The sequence below is a fragment of the Oratosquilla oratoria genome, chromosome 4 (genome assembly GCF_046742065.1).
Source record: "Oratosquilla oratoria isolate Oo_2021 chromosome 4, ASM4674206v1, whole genome shotgun sequence".
Taxonomy (NCBI): Eukaryota; Metazoa; Arthropoda; class Malacostraca; order Stomatopoda; family Squillidae; genus Oratosquilla; species Oratosquilla oratoria.
The window spans coordinates 57684250-57706881 of record NC_134780.1 but is presented as its reverse complement, the minus strand read 5'-3'; the positions used below and the strand labels follow the sequence as shown (position 1 = coordinate 57706881).

The following is a 22632-nucleotide window of genomic DNA, read 5'->3' as shown; positions in this document are numbered from 1 at the left end:
CCCTGACTGGAATTACATCAAAGTGGGTGGAACTCCCGTATACCAAGCTAAGGCAGTTTGATATTTAGGGGTCATCTTCCAGAGAGACAGAAAATGGACTAGTCACATAAATCAAGTCATAAACACTAGATGAGCCCTAAACCTTGTCTGAGTCATCCGCCGAGAGCCCTGGGGTCAAAGGAGTTTGGTATGTCCTGGCTCTTCGGATCTCCTGCCATGCACGATCTTCCCCCGGGGGTAGTGTATAGATTAGCCAGAGTGGAGTGCCAAACGCTCCGCCTGGGTCTTGGTTTGCCAGCATCAGTTCCACATGAACAAGTATGTATATAATGAAGCAGGTGTTCTTCCTCTTCGGTATCAACTGAAGAAAGATGCCTACAACTACTTGTTCACTAGTGCTAAAGTTGCAAATTCCACGGACAAGGAACTCCAGGAGGATTGGTTATCGGCCTCACACATGACGCACATTCAAGGTCTACCTGGCTCTGTCAAGGACCTCTGCATAAAAGCCGGGCTTCCTCCCAATGCTAGACAACTTGTTACCTAGTGTCGGGTGGATCTCTTTCTCCCCTGAATACACAAACCACTAATAGTTGCCCCAGAAATTCCAGGATTGGGATGTCAAGACGGTCCGCATCTTCTAGCACATGTGAGGGAGATGATAAGGATGGAGTACAAGGAAGACTTCCTTGTCTACACAGATGGCTCTGTGCTTGAGGATGGCCTCACAGGCACATGGATTTTCTTGGAAAAAACACAATAGTCCATCTCCGTGAAGCTTCCCCCCTCCACCTCCATCTTCTTGGCCGAATTGATCGCCATTTGGGAAGCCATATAAATAGTTCTCGCTCTTCCCCATCCACCAACTTGCATCACCATGCTCTCAGACTTAAGAGCCAGCCTTAAGGCACTGCAGAGCTGTCAATGCAACTTGCAACCTGACACTTTGCAGGAAATACTGCACCTCACTGCTGAAGCCTCCAACAAAGATATCCAAAGAAGATATCAATGGGTTCCTTTTCAAGTGGGGTTGCACGGTAATGAAAAGGCAGATGGGGCAGCCAAGGTCACCTTGGTGCCTGAAGAGGACATTATCTCCATCAAGTTCCGTGTCAGCGATGCCCTGCAAAGGATCAACAGAGCCATCTGGGAGACCTGGAAGGAAGACTACACCGCCACTGCCATTACTTGTGGATAGCCAACAACAGCCTGCCTTGGAGGAAAACCCCCGACCTTCCCATCTGTACCCCCCTATATGTTAGCCATGATATCCAGAATAAGGGTAAATCATTGGCAAACCAAATTCCTTAATATTCTCTGTACCTGTGGCAGAGAACAGGTCTCTTTCAATCACTGCCTTTTCTTTTGCAGACAGTTGAGGGACCACTTTAAAAAATTAAGAGATCTCTTCGGAAATCCCTCCACCGCCCTAGACCAATTGAGGGCAAACAGTACATCAAACGCCGGAGAATCTCAAATAATCCTGGCTGCCAGCCTGATCTGCTCTTCCCCCGTGGGAGGCCTACTATGACCCCCTCCAGCCGGGTCAAATGTAGCAAAATTCTACACTCCGGTAATTAATAAAATAAATATATAATTGAATAAATAAATAAAAGATATTATGGCCATAGAAGTAATTAAAGACAGTCCTTAAATCGGCTAGCTCCACAGGGACTAAATAGAGAAGAAGAAAGAAAAAAAAAAAAAACGTAGGGCCTAGTCAGACCGATTCTGTGCCAGTCCCTGGGACTGAGCCAGCTGACATGTCCCACTAACAACTACGACCACCAGAAGGTTCAGAATGCCGCTGGCAAGTTCATCACGGGTTCGCGATGGAGCGACTTCTGAACCGCTGAGTCCCTGCACCGAGTTTCCAACATCCGTCCGCTCAACCAACACAAACTTCACATGAGACACCTAGAAAGAATGCATGCCAAACACCTAATATGACACATCACACTTAGACCACACCGTACAGACTAGCTGCGCAACTCCCACGTGCGGTGTACACGAAAAATCGTGTATAACCGCACATATCAATAATGTATCCCTTCACCGGCTTTGACTGGTGATAACAATGATGATGATGATGATAATAATAATAATAATAATAATAATAATAGTAATAATAGGCAATGCTAATAATAATATATTTATATTAATACTAATAGTAATTAATGTTGATATCTCGCTCATTAATTGTCAGGCTGTGCGTACACACGCTTAAGGCAACAACCCTCTATGCGTAGGATACACACACAAGCATATCGCAAAACATGACTACATGAACAAACATCTACATAAACTTTTCCTTCAACTGAAATATTTTTCATTTCTAACTTTCTCTCCTACTCCATCTTCTCATTTCAGTTTACCTACCACTAAAATTATTTCCAATTTCTCTATCCCTACGACTAAGCCTCCTACTCATTTTCTAACTTTGTTGGGCGAGGTTAAGATGAATATACCCCTAAGTAACCTCACGGTTACACGTATTCTAACCTCAAGTCTCCTGCCCACCCCTCCAAAGCCAACCCCACGAAATAAATATCTCTAATCGCCCGGTGACAATAGCCCTCTTTTATACACCACTATCTTTTCATTTTAATACAAATATCCCTTCCTCTCCTACAACTACCGATCTCGCACAAGCGGGTGGTGTCCTAGGTCCATAGTCCAGAACAGCATCTTCAACAGCAACAACAACAACTCGTCAAACTCCGAGACTTTCTCTCTCCTAGTATCGGAGGGACGATCTACAAGCCCAAGACCTTCTCTCTCTCCTAACACTGGATAAGGCTCACCACATTCTCGCCCGATTCAACCAATAAAAAGACAATGCTTTGATTTCATTCTTTGGTTACCCTCCGTACCAGAACACTACAGTATTTCTGGGGGTCCAGAAACAGCCAAAATCCTGCCCCGTGATGTATTTCTTAGTCTATTATAATTCTTGAAAAATTCATGCATTCCGATGTATCACGATACGCTCTTTGCATTATTTGAAATATGAAAAAAACAAGTGTTCCATCTTCAAAACTATGAAACGTAACGTTAACTTTAATCAGTCTGCGTGGTGTCCTTGTCGAAGTACAATAAATTTCGAAGTTGTGGAGTGTGTTGTGTATTTCTAGAGATCGAAAATCATTCGTAGGTAGGCGTAACTGCTCTAAATTATCTCTATTCATGAACAATCCAAACTAAACGGAGCTCCATTACTGTTGTAACTACAGATTATGAGCAAATATCTATCACATTGGTCTAACTGTGAAATGAATTTGCCTTTAGAAACCACCATGCCCCATCGAGTAATTTTTTAATCCCGAAATTACGGTGAACACCATGATTTCATTCTGGCGACCATCAAATGATTTCTACGTGACATATGCATCACAACAATGAACGGTTTCATATTACGGTAAACATCATGATTTCATTTTAGTGACTATCAAATGATTTCTACGTGGCATATGCATCACAACAATGAACGGATTCATCCTTAGCAACCACATTCATAGCAATGTTATATCCGTAATCTACGATTGGCTAACGCAGTGTTTCCCGACTTTTTTTTTTTTTTTGCCATGCCCCACCTAATCACCTTTAGAATCCTGATCTCCCTTCTCATGTAATGATATATGATTCTTAATTAATTAAAATATGAACTCTGTTTCAGGTGAAGAATCTTAGAACACCAATACTTTGACTTCATTTTTAAACTTTCATTTTCTATCTAAAATATAAGTTTGTTAAATCATAGGCATATACAAACTTCAAAACAACATGGCATCCATGGAAAAGAAAAATGAAATAAACAAAAGACAATTATAGTTCTGAGCAACAAATTGCCAGTGCAATTGGGGGTAAATTGAAAATCGAAGACAGTCATAGTATGATGAATGAAATAAATGTGTGATGCTCCATTTTTATCTATTGGAATGTTACGGCTAATAGATAACCAGAACATGGACTTTGATTACCAAAACACCTAAGAATCAACCCCCCCCCTAAAAATAAAATTGCCTCACGTTGGGAACCACTGGGCTTAAGTAACGTTACGGATTTCGATACGTCGCCAGAACAATGGAGTACCGTCAGTTAACTTCTGAAGGCTGTGTAAATTGTACTTACATGCGGGCGAGATGCTCCTCGAAAGAAGATCCAATGCTGTTGGGGCTGTTGCTTTCCAATTAGTTTGAAAGATGCAGCTCCAGTTATGGACACAGTTGAAGCTTCTTGCATCATAATGTAGAGACTTTACACAAATAATACCGTCACAAATAGAAAACGTTTCACTTCCGACCAGGCACGGCCATTTCGTTAACAATTTCCTCCACTTGCAAGATTTTATGGGTTTACTAAGTGTCTTTGAAAAGTTCACTTACAGCCAACAGCCCGACAATCACTAATACCGTAGGTAACTATTGTTTTCTCGGTCCTTCCCTTCACTTCACGACCAACTCGTAATCAAAGCCTAGTCTCACCACTGTTATTCTCCCACAATGCTTCAGTTGTTACGGATAGAAATCTCGAATAAGACTGATCATTGTTGTAGGGTATGCCAGTCGTTTGTTCTTTTGGACCAATCAAGCTCTTTTTTTTCATTAGTGCGAAACTGCCTTGTTAATTTATGCCCAACAATGCCATTATAATATAATTTACCATACTTGTCTGTACTGTTGTAGCCTACCGAGCAATGTTCCCTCTAATGTTTTGCTGTGTGTGTGCGCAGAAATTTACTTGTGTGCAAACTTGGTTTCTCTGAAAAGTACGTGCGTAGTCATGTCGGCAAAGTCATTTCGTTTGAAATGGAGGCGCTAGTTAGAAGAGGGAAAATTGGCTTGACGGTTGGCAAGTTACCATATTTTTAGAGAATTTACAAATTGATTTTTGGGTGGAATTTCTTTATTAGATGGATTTTAATATCATTTAAAAACCTTGTGTACGCCCATTTTTTCTTTATGTCCGCTAGTTGTAAAACATGTGCGCACGCACATGCGCACAGTTTAGAGGGAACGTTACCAAGCACTTTAAAAGCAAGCTAATGTAATGTTCCATTACTAATGTGTAATCATATGTCAAACATTTGTAGGATAGAAGTTTTCCCCCTTTAAAAGAGAGGTAGCCGAGTCAAAAGGTATATACCCACTCCTACCCATTCCAGTCCCATCCACCACCCTGTCTTCCCTCTCATCTTAGCTCCTCATGGATGACGGGTCATCCCTATATGCCGCACACTATCCTGGGTCAGGAACAATGCAGCAAGACAGTACATCTACAGCAAGGCCGCTTCACTAAGACCCCTTTCACACTAGGCAACTAGTGACCGTCACTAGTGGCGGCCACTAGTTGCCTAGTGTGAAAGTCTCGGGCAACTGCAAGCAACCAGTGACTGTCACCGAGTTGTGAAAACCTTTCTCATCATCTCGTTAGTCGAAAGAATGGCATCAATGGAGGAGGTGCTTCTGTTGGCTTTGCTGGTCAAGAAAAAGAGACGGTCGGTGACGGCAACTGCCAGTGACGGTCACTTGTTACGGGAGCGGGCAACAGCCATAGCCTGTTGCGCAACCGGGCAACCGCAGTGACGTAGTGTGAAAGGCTCAGTTTAAGATAATGGTAGGCAACTAGTGACCGTCACTAGTTGCCTAGTGTGAAAGGGCCCTTAATCAGCGACCCCCCCTCCCCACATTCCGTCTCTTCATGCAGAAAAAGAGAAGACAGGGAGAAATCACTTCGGTCTGTGTCAAAATATCATTCATACATAACCACTCCCTACCCCCAATCCCCCTCTCCATCCTTCTTTGCATAACAGTATTATACACGGCTATTCTCCACTCAACCCTATCTTCTGCCTTCTTCCTTCCTTGCTCAACAGACATTTCCCACTTGTCAATGCCCCTTTCACCCCATCCTTGGTCACCCCCTCAAGTTCATTCCACCAACCTCTGCCTTTCACACCTCTTTTATTAATTTTTCTTCACTCATTCTAGTGTTCAAACCATCCCAATATTTTTTGTTCATCAGCCATATCTACCATCTCCTTTTCCACTTCCGTTCTCCTCGTCACCTCATTTCTCACTCTATTCAACCTTGTAACCCATACCATATTTCTCGGACATTTAATTTCAAATACATTTAAAATTTTCCTCTCTCTCTTAAATTCCACGTTTCTATCCCATGCAGTGCGCAGTCACCCACTTCATATAGTCTGCTCTTTGCATCCATTCCCAAAAGCCAATTTCTCATGACACTTTTTAATCCCCCAAAGCATTGACATCCTTTTCTCAGTCTACAATTTACTTCCACCGCCACTCCTCCCTTCCCTGCCACATGCGACCCCAAATAACAAAAGCTATCCACTTCCTTCAGCCTCTCCCTTTTTAGACTTACTTCCAACTTGCTGCCATCCTCTTGCATTGTACATCTCATCACTTTACCTTTACCCATATATACCTTCAACTTTCTCCTGTCGCATACCTTCCTAAACTCCGTCACTAACTCCCTTAATCCCTCCTCCGACTCTGCCACAAGCGCAGTGTCGTCAGCAAACAACAACTGGCTCACCTCCCACTTTTCTCCATTTTCTTTAATCATCTCCGGTCACCTGCCCATTATCCTCGTCTTTACCCCCCACACCACCTCATCCATGTACACATTGAACAGCCATGGCGATATTACAAATTCTTGTCGCAGTCTTGCTTTTCCTAAACCCATTCTGTACCCCACCGATTGCTCCCTCTGTTCCTTTCCTAATCCTCTCAATTAAAACCTCTATATGCCTTCCCAACTACACTCAAGAAACTGATCCCTCTGAAAATACTACACTCGCATTACTCACAATACTGTCTGGGGTATTGGCTGAATAGAGGGAAGAAAGAATACTGCCACCAAGTTTTCCCACTCGGGTCGTAAAGGCAGCTGAAATGGGACGGAGTGATGGGACTAGGCATCGTGCTATTTGTGACCTTCAGGGATACATTCTTACGAGAAGTCAAGTTTCTCATAACTAAATTAAATAGATTGGAATTATTGACTGGCGTTATTGGCGAGTGACTGACACTCCCAAGGAAGGTTTTAAGTTTTGTATTACACCAGGGGTTCCCAACCTTTTTGCACTCGCGACCCCATATCTAAAAATTTGAAACCCATGTGACCCCCTATTTAGGGCTTACTATCATCAGCTTAATTTTCCTTTAATTTTCTGTTAAGGAGAGGAAAAGGAACATCTAAGAAAATACTGAAAAATGCTGTAATTATTTATTAGCAAATTAAATCACATTGGTCCAACCTGAATTCACAAAAAGAACATATATTTCTTAAAATGATATTAACATAGGTTTGAACAGCTATCCAACCCAGCTAGTGGGATGCCTGATGTTGCATTTCAGCAGCAAGCTTTGAAATTCGTGGCCGAAAGTTTGTTAGAGCCAGTCTCATGTCATCTCCAACATCCAATCTGTTCCTATTCTTTGTTTTTATATTGACAAGAGTGGAAAATCCTGCCTCACACAAGTAGGTAGAAGCAAATGGAACAAGGACACAAAAAGCTATCATGCTGACTTTGGAGTATGGCTGATACATAGTGCACCAGAACTGAGTCACTGATTTCACCATGAAGAGATCATGAGCTGAAGAGTCGTTCCTTAGATCCAGAAATTCATCTTGGATTTCATCTGGGATGCTGGATACATCAAGCTCAGTAGAAAATGGGTTCCTTACCAGGGCCTCTTGTTCCTGTGATAACTCAGGGAAGTAACGCTCGACTTCCTTTTCTAGAGATTGAAGATGTTCAGTAATCTCATCCTTGAGGAACTGATCCAGTTGGACCTGAGACTCGCCCATTGTTCCATAAAGTTTTTCGAACATAGAGAGGTATCCAAGATTGGTATTCCAATGCCACTTCTGAAATTTGGAAACAAAGGCCCGGAGACTATCTTGAAAAAGAATATACGTTTCCCTTCCTTGAAGCTTCAAATTTAGCTTGTTTACCTGGTCGAAAATGTCGACAAGGTATGCAACCCTTTTATTACATGCTTCATCTTCGAAGTGAACAACAAGATATTTCCTTCCTTGCGTCTCCAGGAATAGCTTTATTTCATCTTTCATTTCAAAGACACGATTAATAACGTTTCCTTTCGACAACCAACGTACTGCTGTGTAGAAGAGAAGGACTTCGTGGTCAGCATTCATGTCTTTGCATAGTTCTTTGAATAGGCGAATGTTGGGTGCTTGAGTCTTCACATAATTTACAATTTTGATTACAGATTCAAGCACTTCCTGCAGGGAGGCAGGGAGAGTCTTACTGGCGAGAGCGTATCGGTGAATCATGCAGTGGATGCCCTTTGCTTGAGGTGCTAGCTTCTTCACTCTCGATTGGAATCCTGATTTCGATCCCAGCATAGCCGGTGCCCCAATCAGCAACGGACATGTGTCATGTGTTGAAAGCGAGCGCGCACACACACACACACACACACACACACACACACACACACACACACACACACACACACACACACACACACACACACACACACACACACACACACACACACACAAAAGCTACTTCTAACAAGGCTACGCGACCCCCCTGCCAAGGTTTCTCGATCCCCCAGGGGATCGCGACCCACCGGTTGGGAACCCCTGTATTAGACAAATGGAATACCATGACTTGATACATATAAGCTCAGCAAATTCCACTATGTATGTAAATTACCTTCACGTGTTTTTTTATTCGAAATGTTTTTGATTGTACATGATTATTACATAAAGTTTCGTGTTGAACCTGGATTAATGAAAAAGCAGATAGTCTGACGATATCTTAAAAAGATATGACGAGCATGATTGTTACATTTTTCGTTCTCCTCCGAATGACCACGAATTCATCCAAAAGGCAAGATTTATCTTTACCATTCTACCGGACAAGGGAAGTAACCAATTTATTGTAAGAACCTTGGTCATTCGAAACATTTAACGAAATCTATTCCATGGTTGATTGTTCGATTTCGACAGGTCATCACCATCAAAATGAAGGTGAATTAATACGGGCACTGTTTGTTTACAATAATTTTAACATGTAAACAATTTGATCACATATTTACAATTCAGTACTCATTTCGATGCTATCAACACCAGACATATTTGTTCAGTATATGGTAAGAATTTGTTTTTAGGGATTGAGTAGTACATGTATATCTTACATGAACACTATGTATGAATTCTTTTCGCCTTCACAATGATTACTCTTCAGCGGACCAACAACAAATAAACATTATGAGATGTACACATACAGCAGTCAACGGATATTTTTAATTTGCACATATACGCATCATAATACGTGTGTGGTAAGGTGCAATTGCCCAGCTGGTACAATGAAAACCGTACTACCTGTCTCACGGTCGAGTGAGGACAGTTAGAAGGGTATGATGGACACGCTAATGAGAAAAAACATCCAAATACAGCCGATCTACGGACGACTCAACGGCTAATGTGCTCCCGCAGTTGTCGGCAATGTCACTCCCATATGTCTCTCTAGGAATAAACCATGGATTAATGTCTTCGTTGTACGTGTAATTCTATCACCGGATGAAAATAGTAAAACTGGGGAACCAGTCGTTTGTTGTCAGCTCTTTCTGGACGAAATACTGACCAAGTTGATAGAGATTCTAAGTCCACCCGAAGACTGAGTGTCAGCCGCTCAGGCTTAACCTCCAAAGTGAAACGAGGAAATAATAAAGCGGTCTACCAAAATAAATTTTATTACTTTCGCTACCACGAAGATAAATGAATTGTCCTGGTTACATGGCCACTGATTTGATGTACTGAATATTCAAGGTATAATCACTTTATCGGTAGTTTTATTTAATTTCTGGGCAGATAAGGTCGCAGCACCAGCTCACTCCTCTAGAGAACATGTAAACATAGATGGTATACTCGATCGGAGATTTAACGCTGTGAGCCGACCAAGATTCCTACTGCGCATGCGCGAATCGACAGAAAGGGCGCCTTACAAGCAAGTTAAGCGCAGTTCTCACGAGCAATGTTTCGGCCCCAAGTGGTGCCGAAAATGTGTTCCGGCAACACTTTTTTTGTAAACAAGTTCCGTGTTCCCGTGAAGATGGTCATCTTGCTCCCGAAATAGGAAACTTTTGTGGCATTCCCAAGTCGAAATGACATTAATATATGATGTCTGACGGGTTGGCGTGGCCTAAAAGTATAATAAAATCCCTGTGAGAATTGGCAGAAGAGGACAGATGCCTCTGGGACCCGAAAGGTGCTAACTACCCAAGCACAAGCTTCGTGCATTTCTTTTCTTCTTCTTCTTCTTCTTCTTCTTCTTCTTCTTCTTCTTCTTCGTCTTTTCATGGTTTGTGGGGCTGGTATCCGTTTGGACTTCAACTTTGCCGGTGGTCTGGACCTGTTTATACACGAACGTAGGAGAGACTGTGTCCACGCTATGCCACATCAGTGACGATACCCGGAGGAAGGTAATATATCACACAGTAATGTCACCAAGTCACCTCAAGTCCGGGGTGAGCAGCGATCTGGGGCCAATACTCAGAGTGGATGTCCTTCCTAACCCCTACGTTGCGACCAGGATTCGAACTGACGCCTAAACATCCACACAGTCACTTTTTTATATAAAATAATGCAAAAATAAATCCTAATTATTAGGCAATGTGATAAAAAGGCCTATCAAAATATCGGTAGCAGACGAAATTTTCATTCGCCGATCTTCGGCTGTTCTCGTATCGCTCTATCGGTTGTGACGTAAGTCTTGCTGTTTATATTCTGATGCATATCATGTGCGTGCACTATAAAATGCCGTTCTGCGTTGTCAATTTGATCAATGATCTGTCATATTTCGTGTAGTAGGATTTTTTTTTTCAAATATTTAGTTCGAATATGGTGTATTGTGTCGCCGCAATTTGCAACAGTGATTCGATGAAACTTTTTGCTGCGAATTGAATTATTTTTCATTCTTTTCCGAAAGTTCCTTTTCGCAAAAAAAGACTGAATCATTCGGTGCAGACGGTACGAGTCATGGAAGCTTGGATTGAAAGGGAAACTGTTTGAAACATTAAAAAAAAAAAAAAAAAAAAAGTACAGTCGGAACCCTGGCCTTGCCGAGTCACTCGGAATTAGCATGAATCCCATTCTAAAAGAAGGTGCAACACCTACAATTTTTGTCATCGGCAAGACCCCAGGTACGGTAAGCAAACGTCATCGAAGGAGCACTGCTGTGTATCAATCTGTACCATGTGTATAGGTAGGCCTACGTTATCTACGCTGTCACTGACAATCTTGAACAAGCAAGGTTAGGCTTGACTAATGATTTTTGGTCTAGGTCTAAGCAAATTAGGGATACAGTCATGGCATAGGCTAGCTAGGCCTTTAGACCTATAAATGTGATCACGCCACTCCACCAGAGTGACAGGCATGACCATAATGACAGGGGCTTCCATAATAGGCCTATGGCCATGTCTTGTCAATTGGAGTCAACCAAATTAAAGTCTGTTTTTTTGAGAGTCAAACAAGTGGAATCCCCCCCCCACCACCACCCCAGCAGGGGTTAAGTCCGATTATCCTTGACCAGGATGGAGGAATTCGTACTGATATAGACCTAATTATTTTTTTCAGCTGTTGCAAAGTGCCTATGATGAATATTGACCTTCAAGTATCACTTATTAGCGAAATTGAGATGGATGTGAAAGTGACCATGGTGACAGTGCCAGGCGTATAGTTATGGCTTCTCTTCTCCACAGCAACCACTACATATGGCAGATCATTTTATAGACATGTCTGTGAGTATCTTTTGCTATCCTTCCTCTCCCCTTCCATCAAATTGTTTTTCTATTCTCTTCGCTACATATGACTGTTTTATTGTACCTTACACAGATAAAAACAAATTGTAATTCATGAATCCTTGAAACCTTTGCCTGTAAATATGAAGCTTAGCATAGATCAGGAGATGATTCATCCATGCACAGACTTTCTTGGAAATTTGGGTGTTACTCATTTCAGCCTATGAAATCCACCTCTGTTGCAACTCAAGCGTTTGTACCACAAATCCGAAGTTTCACAAACCTGTGCAGGTTTTCATGAGGCCAGGAGCAGTGGACAGAGGGACACAAATGAACAGAGCCATGACCAAAGATGTCGGTATCCAAGTGAGTGGTTGCCCAGTTTGGTTGAAGGAGGTGCCGTCAACCCAGACTGAACCTGTCACAGATGTCTCTGCGTCCCTACCCGAGGCACTTGCCTTATCTGAGCCAAAGTGGGACAAACCCTTGGGTCTTGGGTGTAGTAGTAGTGAGGAAGATCCGATGGTGGACGATATGGTGGATAACATGATGGACACCAATCCTGATTGGGACCCAGACAGACCAGATACTGGGCACATAGACTTTGGCGAACCTGACATGTAGGTTTTGAATGTCACTTTGACTTTTTTAAACAAATCAAAACAAGGATAATAAAACACAAGGATTGTTAGTAAAGCACATTAAACCCTCCTTGCATGAACAGATGAACTATCCATGCACTGTAGACGTGGTCATCTTAGTGGTTGTGTGGATGTTTTTCCAACAAAATAAAATCAAAACCAGCCCTGCTGGGCATGCTGGGGCCTGGCAGATAGGGCCAGGCCCATCAACGTCTGCTAGGTATTAGGCCTACCATTTCATGCCTTCAGACCTTCATCCGCACGTCTGATGACAAACCAACGAAATCATGTGTCTGGTCTGGTGTGGTGTGTGGTTGGTGGTGTGCATTTATGTATGTAAAGCGTGCATGCAGTAATGCATTCCGACGAACTCACCAGTCCTTATTTCCCGCACGTTCTGGGCGTTCATCCTCTGAGGATTCCTCGCTCTCGACATGTTCTTCGTCAGTTGAGTTTTGTTTGGATATCCGAATTGGTTCGTACATGTATCCTTGTACCGTACCCACATTGGAACACGAAAGGGCATCCAAATCCGATAAATCTTCTTCACTCGATGTGAAGTCACTTTCGTATTGCGTGCCGGCCATGTTGAAGAATGTAAACAGCAACTTTTACGTCATCAGTATGCTCTAGCGGTGGAAAATGTAACTGCGAAATTGGAATGTTCGTCTGCCATCAGGCACTTTTAAGATCATGCTATTTGGATAAAATCAAGACTATAAAATGTTTCTAAGTTATATTACTATACATGAAAAAAAAAATCCAAAACCTTCTCAGTTGACCTTTAAGAGAAACTAACGAGTTCCATCAGGGCAACTCAGATCTGCAGGTACGTCAATCTTATAGTATGAATTCGTCAGAGTGAATATATTTGAAATATTATCAAGATTGATGGTGTACCTATGAAGAATTTGTGTGTATGTACTACCATAAGTTTATTATAAGTAGCATAGTGTATAACAGGTGTAAAGGCATAAAGGTCTTCAACGAGCAAAGTTGGCATGAAATATTTTTGGCAGGTTGTGTGTCACACACATTTTGCGAAGCTACACAATTCAAAATTGTGCGCACAGACAACGACTCTATTAGACTTGTACATTTACCCTTGTTTAATTATAATGCTCATGAGTTGGCAACTGAGCATATACTGTTTAGATCAGTTTGGCTGGATGAAGTTCCTCGAGGTAAGGTGACCAGTATGGCACTTGAAAATTTTAAATAAAATTTTATTTTATCAGCATAGATTCTACATCTATTAATTATAAATGCTAGAGGGTGACTGGCATACAGTATATTAGAAAAAGTAGGAGCCCAGGTACAGAGCCTTGTGGCATGCCACTCTCAGCAGGCCTGGAGCTAGGGTGGCCATTTCCAAATTTCCAAAAAGGAGGACACTGCATATCGATGATTATAATATACATACATACATATATATATATATATATATATATATAATAAAAAACTAAAAGTGAATAATATTTTTTACTTCTAATGAAACTGACAAAAACAAATACCTGCATTTCTTACCAAGTTACAAAAAAAAAAAAAAAAAAAAAAAAAAAAAATAGTTGTATCCTCACATTGATTGCCTGGAGGTTTGTTTCTTTTTTTTATTTCTGCTCTCTTTCTTTTCGGCATTTTCAGACTCCTTAACCTCATAAATTAATTACCAAACCACACTGCACCGTGGCCACATCAGGACTGCAACCCAATGTATGAGATGTGAATCATGCAATCACACGTTCAGAACATTGGTCTTGCGCAGTTCCTGTCTACTTCGGCTGCCGAGTTCCGACGTTGACCTTGGCCTGGGTACTCCCACATAATTTAATTGTACGGCATTATTGTATACATTGGGTTATTTATTTATTTATCTATTTATTTTTGTCACACCTCAAGAAAGGAGGACAAATGCACATCCGGCGTGAGGTTGCGCCGGATGGAGGACAAAGTGCTCAAAAGGAGGACTGTCCTCCCTAAAAGAGGACGTCTGGCTACCCTATCTGGAGCTACTTTTCATGACCGAAACTGAAACGTACATATTTCTACCTAGTAAAAACGAGCTAATCTACCTCAGTAGAACTCCGCTTACTCCCAATCAATTCAATTTATTCAGCAAAATTTGATGTCTTACAATATTGAATACTTTAGAGAAATCAAACAGCACTACACCCACAACTAAGCCAGCATCCAACCATGTAGAAACACTACTATGTGTAGCAGTTGGTTTTCTACCGTCATTCCACTTCTAAATCCACACTGGTCTTCCGAAAGTATCCCGTTGTCCAAGATACGCATAAACATGCTTCACTACCATCCCCCCCCACCCAAAAAAAATGCAGGCAACAGAAGCCAGACTGATAGCTCTATATAGCTTAAGGGATCTGAACGTAACCCTTTCTTAAAAATAGGTGTAATATTAGAGATATTTCAATGAACAGGTAATGTGTCTGTTCTTACACTATTGGAAAAGTACATAATAGTTCCGCCAGTGCAGAACATGACTTTAAAAATCTGGGTTCAGTTTGTAAAGGTAAGCAAATACAAAATAACAAAATATATAATTTGTCAATACTCCCACTTTCTCGTGTTAATTGATGTTTTGGCATAGGGAATTATTGTTCATTTTCCCCAGGCTAGTTCTTTTATGTCACAGTGTTATCAACTGTTCAATCATCGTTTATTAAACATAGTTAATGTTAGATGTAAGATGCAGTTTGCATTTATGGTGAACCAAGACCATTTTGTAAGTGTGGCTGTTCAGTATTTAGTAAAACGAATACACATTATCAGACTGAATCTGGTGACAATTTCATTTTCTTGTGATAGCGTGCTGCACCGCAATGTTTGATGTCCTTGTTTTTATTTCGACATAGATCCGAGGTGGATAATTATAACCCTTTTATTTTCCGTTCCAAGTTGCAACAGAGCCAAACATTCCATTAAACTGCATAATATCTGTGTCAGCTCGACATTTATGCAAAGATGGAGAAGTGTGAGATCTCTGGAGACAGGGCGAAATGTGACCGTTTCAGCTTCGTGGTGACCTTGTTGCCCGTGTGCAACGATCTTTGTGAGAAATCGAGTCAAGCCACGCGTATTTGAAACATGAATGTTTTGTTGATTTCTCCTTGTGAGGAAACTTCTTATTCTAAAACATGATGTGGAGGAAATCTTAGATTATCAATTTGGTAATCTGTCATCACTTGATTTCTGTGTTGAATACTGTATTTCTATGTTGTATCTATGATTTTTGTGATCTATTTTTAGTAAAGTCACGAGATAGAATGAAATTTCACATAGAAAACCAATTGAAAAAAATAATCAAGCTAAAAACACAAGTGGGAAGACAAATAATCCTAATAAAATATTTTATAGAGGAATTATCATTATTTTCATTCGTTATCAATGAGAACACATATAATGTTAACGGAAATAAAATTAAAGTCTGTAACTTTCATGTTGGCATTTCCTCTGAAAAATAATATACATATTTTGAATAAGGATGGAAAAAAGTTGGCTGAAGAATTCAGCAAGTTTTGGTAGCCAACAGTCATGCGTCGGAATCTCAGGAAATGCAACGCAGACATCAGAAGTCTTGCTTACAAGAAACTCGTTCGGCCACATTTGTATTGCGACACTGTCTGGGATCCACAACAACGACTATACAAACTAAAGTCCACACGAAACAAAGCAACAAGGTGGATCAGACGTGATTACAGACACACTACATCAGTCACTTGGTTAAAACAAGACATTAAACTTGAACCACTTGAAAAAAAACGCATACAGACAACAAATGTATAAAATCGCAAACAGTTTAGCTGGCATAAAAATAAATAAAAAACTTACACCCAACAAATACACGAACAACTAGAGGCAGTCACAATCTAAAATACCACACATACCAAACAAGCACCAACATATTCAAATACTCATTTTCCCCCACAGCACCCAAGAATGGAATCATCTCCCATCTCACGTAGTTAATAGTCCCACTCTTGATACTTTTAAAAACAGGATCACCCATCACTACCTCCCTTTCCTCAACCCTGATCCCACAGTCAAAAGGCATATACCCACTCCCACCCATTCCACTCCTATCCACCCTCTCATCTTAGCTCCTAATGAATGTCGGGTCATCCCTGTATCCCGCCGACTACCAGTGGCGGTTCTTCCTATGGGCGGTCGCCCAGGGCGGCATTGCCCCCTTCCAAATGCAGATCAAACCATGAGCGCCTGAGTCTATTTATACCGAATGTATAAAAGTCGCATAAAAGGAGAGAGAGAGAGACGGACTTTGACGCGTACGATACTCGTAACGCTCGTAACGAAGAGAGAGAGAGAGAGAGAGAGAGAGAGAGAGAGAGAGAGAGAGAGAGAGAGAGAGAGAGAGAGAGAGTAACAATAAATATTTCAATAAAAAGTTGTTTTGTGAAAGTTTTGGTCGTCTTAAACTTCTTATTTACATTGTGGAGGGGGAGAAGCCAAGCATTTTATGTGCATTGTGGAAGGGGGGCGCCGAAGGTGATGTTCGCCCAGGGCGCCATGTAGGCTAAGTCCGCCACTGCCCACTACCCTGTGTCAGAAGCAATGCAGCAAGACACAGCAAGGCCTCTTCACTTAATCGGCGACCCCTCCCCCCTCTCCGTCCCCTCATGCAGAAAAATAGAAAATGGGGAGAAATCTCTTCGGACTGCATCTAAATATCATTCATCTATAACCACTCCCTAACCCCCATCCCCACCTACCCTTCCCTGCATCACAGTATCATCAATACATAGCCATTCTCCACTCACCCCTATCTCCTGCTTTCTCCCTCCCTTGCTCCACAGATACCCATTCTTGCTCAATGCCTTTTTTTTTTTACCGCATCCATCCATCTTCCTTTTGGTGTGGAGAGCACCACGAGGACGCACGGCCCGATTATGTGCAGTTGCTTATGTGATCGATGATGCTCAAGATCTTGTACCATCTCATCTCCATCGTTTTATTTAGTTTCACATTTTTATTGCGGAGGTTTATGTCTTACAAGCATATAAGGCAGACAAGTATAAACACCAACCGATGCTACAGAGAGCACACCCCTCCGCTAACTCTGCTTGGCGGTTGAGACACAGCCAAGTCGTTTTAGCAACAATAGTAAAGGGGCCTACACGGGCTTCACCAGCGCCGACGGATGCGAGTTCGTTGGAGTTAAAACGACTTTGACTACAATATATTATTTTTCAAATCTCCAAATATAAAATCATATTTCCATCATATATAGCAAAGTTGAATGATGAAATAAGATATTGAGAACTTATACGGATATTAGGCATACTGTTGATATTTCCTTAGAGAAGTCTAGGTTTCTGTAACCGAAGTCATATTTTAGTTACTCAAATGGAGGTTGGAGCCTGGAGGTAGGATGTAAGAAGAAAAATACCCCAGTGTGATAGCTCCTTAACAAGAGTGAAAGATGCGCTAAAAGAAACTTAACTTGTTCGCGACGGTCGCCATACTCTGCCTATTCCATCAAAGTAGCCTCTCACTAATTAAATTATGAAAACGTGTCCTAATAAATCTGCTCGACCTTTTGTTTCGATTCTTATTTGGCTATCAAGCAATCCCGCCAATTAGAGGATTGCATTACAACAATTACGTTATGGTGCATCCGACGAGCGGAGGTGCAAACTAGAATGTATACATCCAAATCCGCAAGAAAAATTCTTATTCTAAGACTCAACTTTCCAAATAGGAAAATGAATAATAAGAGTGGTGTGGCAGCGGTAAGGTATCCAAAATATTCCCTAGTTCAGAACATTGTAAAATTACCTTGGCTAATGTACAAAATAAGGTAGAAACAATAAAACGGGGTCTACCGTCTACGAATGCAACTTGGTCCTGCTTGATTCTACCGTAGTAAATTTATACAAACAAATGAGTATAGGTGTGGTACAGTCAATACATCTGCGTTCATTTTTTGAATAGTTCTGGAATGTGTAGGTTCAAGCGGGTACTGGCCCAACAAACCACTATAAAAACAATATTGTGTGATTACATTTGTCTTTCGAGGATTTTCATCCCTAGACAATTTTATATCAGTAAGGAAATAAATGAAATTAAATCCATCCTGAATTATATGGTTTATAGTTGTTTCAAATAAACTATGATAGTGTCTAAAGTATACAAGTTAGATAAATACCTAAAAAACATTGTCTCTTAGCTGAAACATTCGAACATTTTTTTCAACTGCAAAACTCGTTCCCTCATTTTCACTTTGATCCGGTCAATATCAATACACCTCCCACGTATTGGTTTATTTTCAGTAAGTATTTTTAATTTGTGTGGACTGATGAACAATTGGCAGAAATAACATCAACGAATATAATAGTTTCGTGCACTTATTCAAGCGTATTCTTTGCATCTGTTTGACGAGTTGCCAGTTATGGAGTTCTTGAATGTCGACATTCTGCATGTTCAAGATAAAAAGGACCGATTCTCTTCTAAATAACTTTTACGTTTGTATGAGAGTTTTGATATTAATATACATACATCCTTTTCTGTTATAATGGTCATATTCAAATATTTTTTATTCGGCAACTTGATAATGTTATTATAGCGAACCACGCTTGTAAACCACAGAATAATGAAAATAAAACAGCTTGGTTTAACATTGCGCCTGACTCCTTCGTATACAAATTACCTGTTTAAAATATTTGGTTACACAGTATTGTAGAAAATGTGTAATATATACAGATTTCACGTAGTTATATATGCAGCTCGTGTTTCCTCGCAAGGATAATAAACAAAAGCTGCCGTTCCTTCACGTCTAACGTCAAACGCCCTAAATATATTGACGTTTATTTCAATTTGGTATTATAGGCGCCAGTTGTTAGGATATAACGTAAGTATGACCAATATTGTCAGCCATCATATAGATTAAAGGCTGATTACTATATATCATAATTGGAAGGGTTCATGTTCTTATAGACAAATATCTGGATACCGGGTGTGATCTGTTTGGCCATTAATTGAGTTAGGTGGCTCAAGAAATGGGAATGAAAACAAATTGTTTTTTAAGAAATGTTCTCATCTCATAGCGATTTTGCAGATTTCAAGGTATAGGGTATGAACAGTACTCACCAATTTTCTGTTATGAGTGGTGCTTGTAAGCCCTGCCTTTTGTAATTACATTAAAACTTGATAGAAGGTTTTTATTATGGTAAGATAATGCCTGACTAAAGGTTTGTTAATTGTTTTTAATGTGAAATGCATTATTGTAGTAAGGACACTCAATATATTTTAAATGTGGGTAAATGTGCATTATTAAATCTTTAACTATTGGCTGAAGGGAACAGTTGTGTGAGTCAGACAGTGAACTTTGTTTCAAATTTGGCATCATTCATGAGATATATAATATAATAAAATTGTGTGCACAGTGGTACTGAGTGTTGTCAGGCAACCAGTTGTTTGTTAGGTTGTCCTGCTCAAGTGTAGTTTTCATTTCTATCAAAGCTGTGACCAAACATTAGCTTACTCCTGAGAGCCAAGTTAAATTATGCAAGTTATCACATTTTATTTTGTCAAGATACTTTTAACTTTGATGAATTAGGAACTTTTGATTTTTTAAGACCACAAATTTCTCAAATTTAAATGTAGTTTAGAGAGTGGGTAGTTATTTTCTTGTCCTGCATGTAGTAGCTTTCACTTTTTTCCAAAGGGATCTATTCTACCAACGAAGTTACTTGAAGCAGGATATCATAGACAAATAGCTTCAGTATTTATGGCAAAATATAGAGCTTTTTGAAATTACTAAAGGGTTTTGAATAGTTCCCAATAAAGTATTTTTAATGGAAATTTGTCAGAAACAAATGATGTCAGTGTTGTTTCATTTTTGAAATTATAAGATTCGTGCTTTGATCCCACATGGTGATGGAAAAAGTCAGAATGAGTAAGTCAATGACCCTTCACATTAATAAGGTTAACTTGACAGGTAGGGCCCCACTCTGCTCGCAGCAAAGTGGCTGGAAATGGAAGCCTAAGTCTTGACTAGGGTACTCCAGATGGAATAACAATTTAGTAAAGCCAGTATGGCTGGTAATATGTACCCCCAAAATAGTGTAACTAAGGTTAGGACTGGAAAAGTAAAACATTTTCAATAAAATGCAAAGGAGTATGTTCAAGGATGGGTGAGATTACTGTAGTTAATGTTTATTATTTTCAACTTCACAAAGGATGACAAAAATGGGATACATTCTTAGTTGTGACTAAGTTTATTAGTAAAAGAAAATTGGTTATTTATTTGTTTCTGGCAATTTATTGGTAAAAAAAAAAAGTCCTTGGAGAAATAGATCTCTTTAAAACATAACAGAGAAATGGGAAAGTGTGTGTTAACAAGACAGCGTAGTAAAACCGTAGTGGAATGAAAAGTGCAGCCTGATACAAAATAAGCTAATCAAGGTAGACCAGATCTAATTGTTACCAAGTGAGTAATATGGAAATCATAATTGAAAAAAATATTGTGGCAGCAGCCAGATCAATCAGTATGTTGCCCCAGAGCCCAAGTAACCAACAATAGCCATCAGATTGGCTCATGATGCACTCGGAGAAGAAACATTGTGTTGTTGTCTAGGCAATGCTAGAGTAGGACCATGTAAGATGTGGTGTTCATTTGATCTTGTGGTGGTTGCACCTAGGGCCGTTTGCCTTTGATGATAAGCTTATGTGTTTGTATTGCTGCTGGATGGTGGTCTGAATGCATCCATGGTAGTTATAGTATGTGGGAGAAGTATCTCCATGGGGCTAATATCTGTGGGAATTTGGTTGAGCATTGCCATTGAGATTGATCAGTCTTGGATTGCTTATTTTGTGATCTGATTGTGTTGTGAGGTGCAGGTAGTAGGTTGTAGAAGTTTGAGTAGTATGCTACCAGCGTAGTTTTTTGTGCTTACGTGATGAGATGGTTGGGTAGGGTTAAGGTGTCTTGCTTAGAACTGTGTACTTCTCATCCTCATGTGCTGCTGTGGCAGGGTTTTTTGTTGTTGTTGTTCCCGAGACTGTCTGGCTGAGAAGTCCCATCTCCCTGAGGAATTCCATGGCTGGAATGGGGTTTTCCCCTAAATCCTTTATAAAGTGTATATTGTGTTGTTGGTGTGCATGATTGTGTACAATGCAGCCTTCCATAATGTGTTGTATAGTATGGGAAGAAGGGTTACATCCTGGGCAGTTGTTTGCAATGTGGTCATCTAGTCTCATCTAGTAACTTAGAAGGGCTAGATGGTGGCCACATCGCAGTCTGGCCACTTGGACTTAATCCTTTCAGGTAAGAGAGGGTTCAGAGGGATGGATATCAAGGGGTCTGGCATGCAGCAGTGTATTGTCTCTCAGTTTGTTAATGGAGCAATGAGTGATATGATTATGGATATCTTGTGGCTGGCGTCTGGTGGTTGTGAAGGAAGAGAAGAGAGTATTTGTGTGTGGTATAGGTATTTGGATGTTGTTTTGATGTTTCTTGGCATGTGTAAGTGTTCTGCTATGTAGTATAGTGGGTATGGTATGTTTGTGGAGTCTGTGGCAAGTGTTTGTGTGCCTCTCGTGTCAAGATGATCCTTGACTTTGAGGACTTTCATTTCATGGTGTAAATGGTCTGGAGGTGCAAAGTGTAATTGTCTTTAGGGCCTTGTTTTATATGGTCTGAAAGGTGTTGTGGTGTTTCTTAGTGAAATTAGGGGCCCATGTAGTGCTCATAATTCATCACTGAGCATGTGCATTGTTTGTATGCTGTAGTATTAGTTTCTTTGTTTTATCCAAATGTTGTTCCTATAATTGATTTACATACATTAAGTCTAGGTGTGTGTTTAGTCCATAAATTTGTGATGTGTTGTTTGAATGACATGAATGTATTGTATGGGGCTCACATAATTCATTGCTGAGCATGTGCATTGTTTGTATACTGTAGTATTAGTTTCTTTGTTTTATCCAAATGTTGTTCCTATAATTGATTTACATACATTAAGTCTAGGTGTGTGTTTAGTCCATAAATTTGTAATGTGTTGTTTGAATGACATGAATGTATTGTATGTTACGCCAAGAATCTTGGAGGTGTGTGTGTGTGTGTGGTATAAGAATGCTGTTGATATAGAGGTTTGGGTTATGCATTTACGTTCTGCTGTCCATTTGGTGAGAAGTGTGGCTGTAGATTTGGT

The 22632-nt window shown here is 40.5% G+C and overlaps 2 protein-coding genes across 6 annotated transcripts in view; one reads left to right on the top strand and one right to left on the bottom strand.

Moving 5' to 3' along the window:
• Positions 1-7359: 7359 nt before the first annotated feature.
• On the bottom strand, positions 7360-8400 carry LOC143024498 (zinc finger BED domain-containing protein 5-like). Its single transcript, XM_076183307.1, has one exon. The coding sequence runs from the start codon at positions 8398-8400 to the stop codon at positions 7360-7362; it is 1041 nt and encodes a 346-aa protein (XP_076039422.1).
• A 10702-nt stretch (positions 8401-19102) lies between these two features.
• Positions 19103-22632, top strand: part of Sgf11 (SAGA associated factor 11kDa) — a 149399-nt gene continuing 145869 nt past the window's right edge. For 2 of the 5 annotated variants that reach the window (XM_076184221.1, XM_076184218.1), the window contains exon 1: positions 19103-19331. The gene's annotated coding sequence lies outside the window, so the exon portion shown is untranslated. Of the gene's footprint in view, positions 19332-19445; positions 19650-22632 lie in introns of those variants that run through there. The other 3 variants (XM_076184222.1, XM_076184219.1, XM_076184220.1) reach the window with 3 other exon arrangements.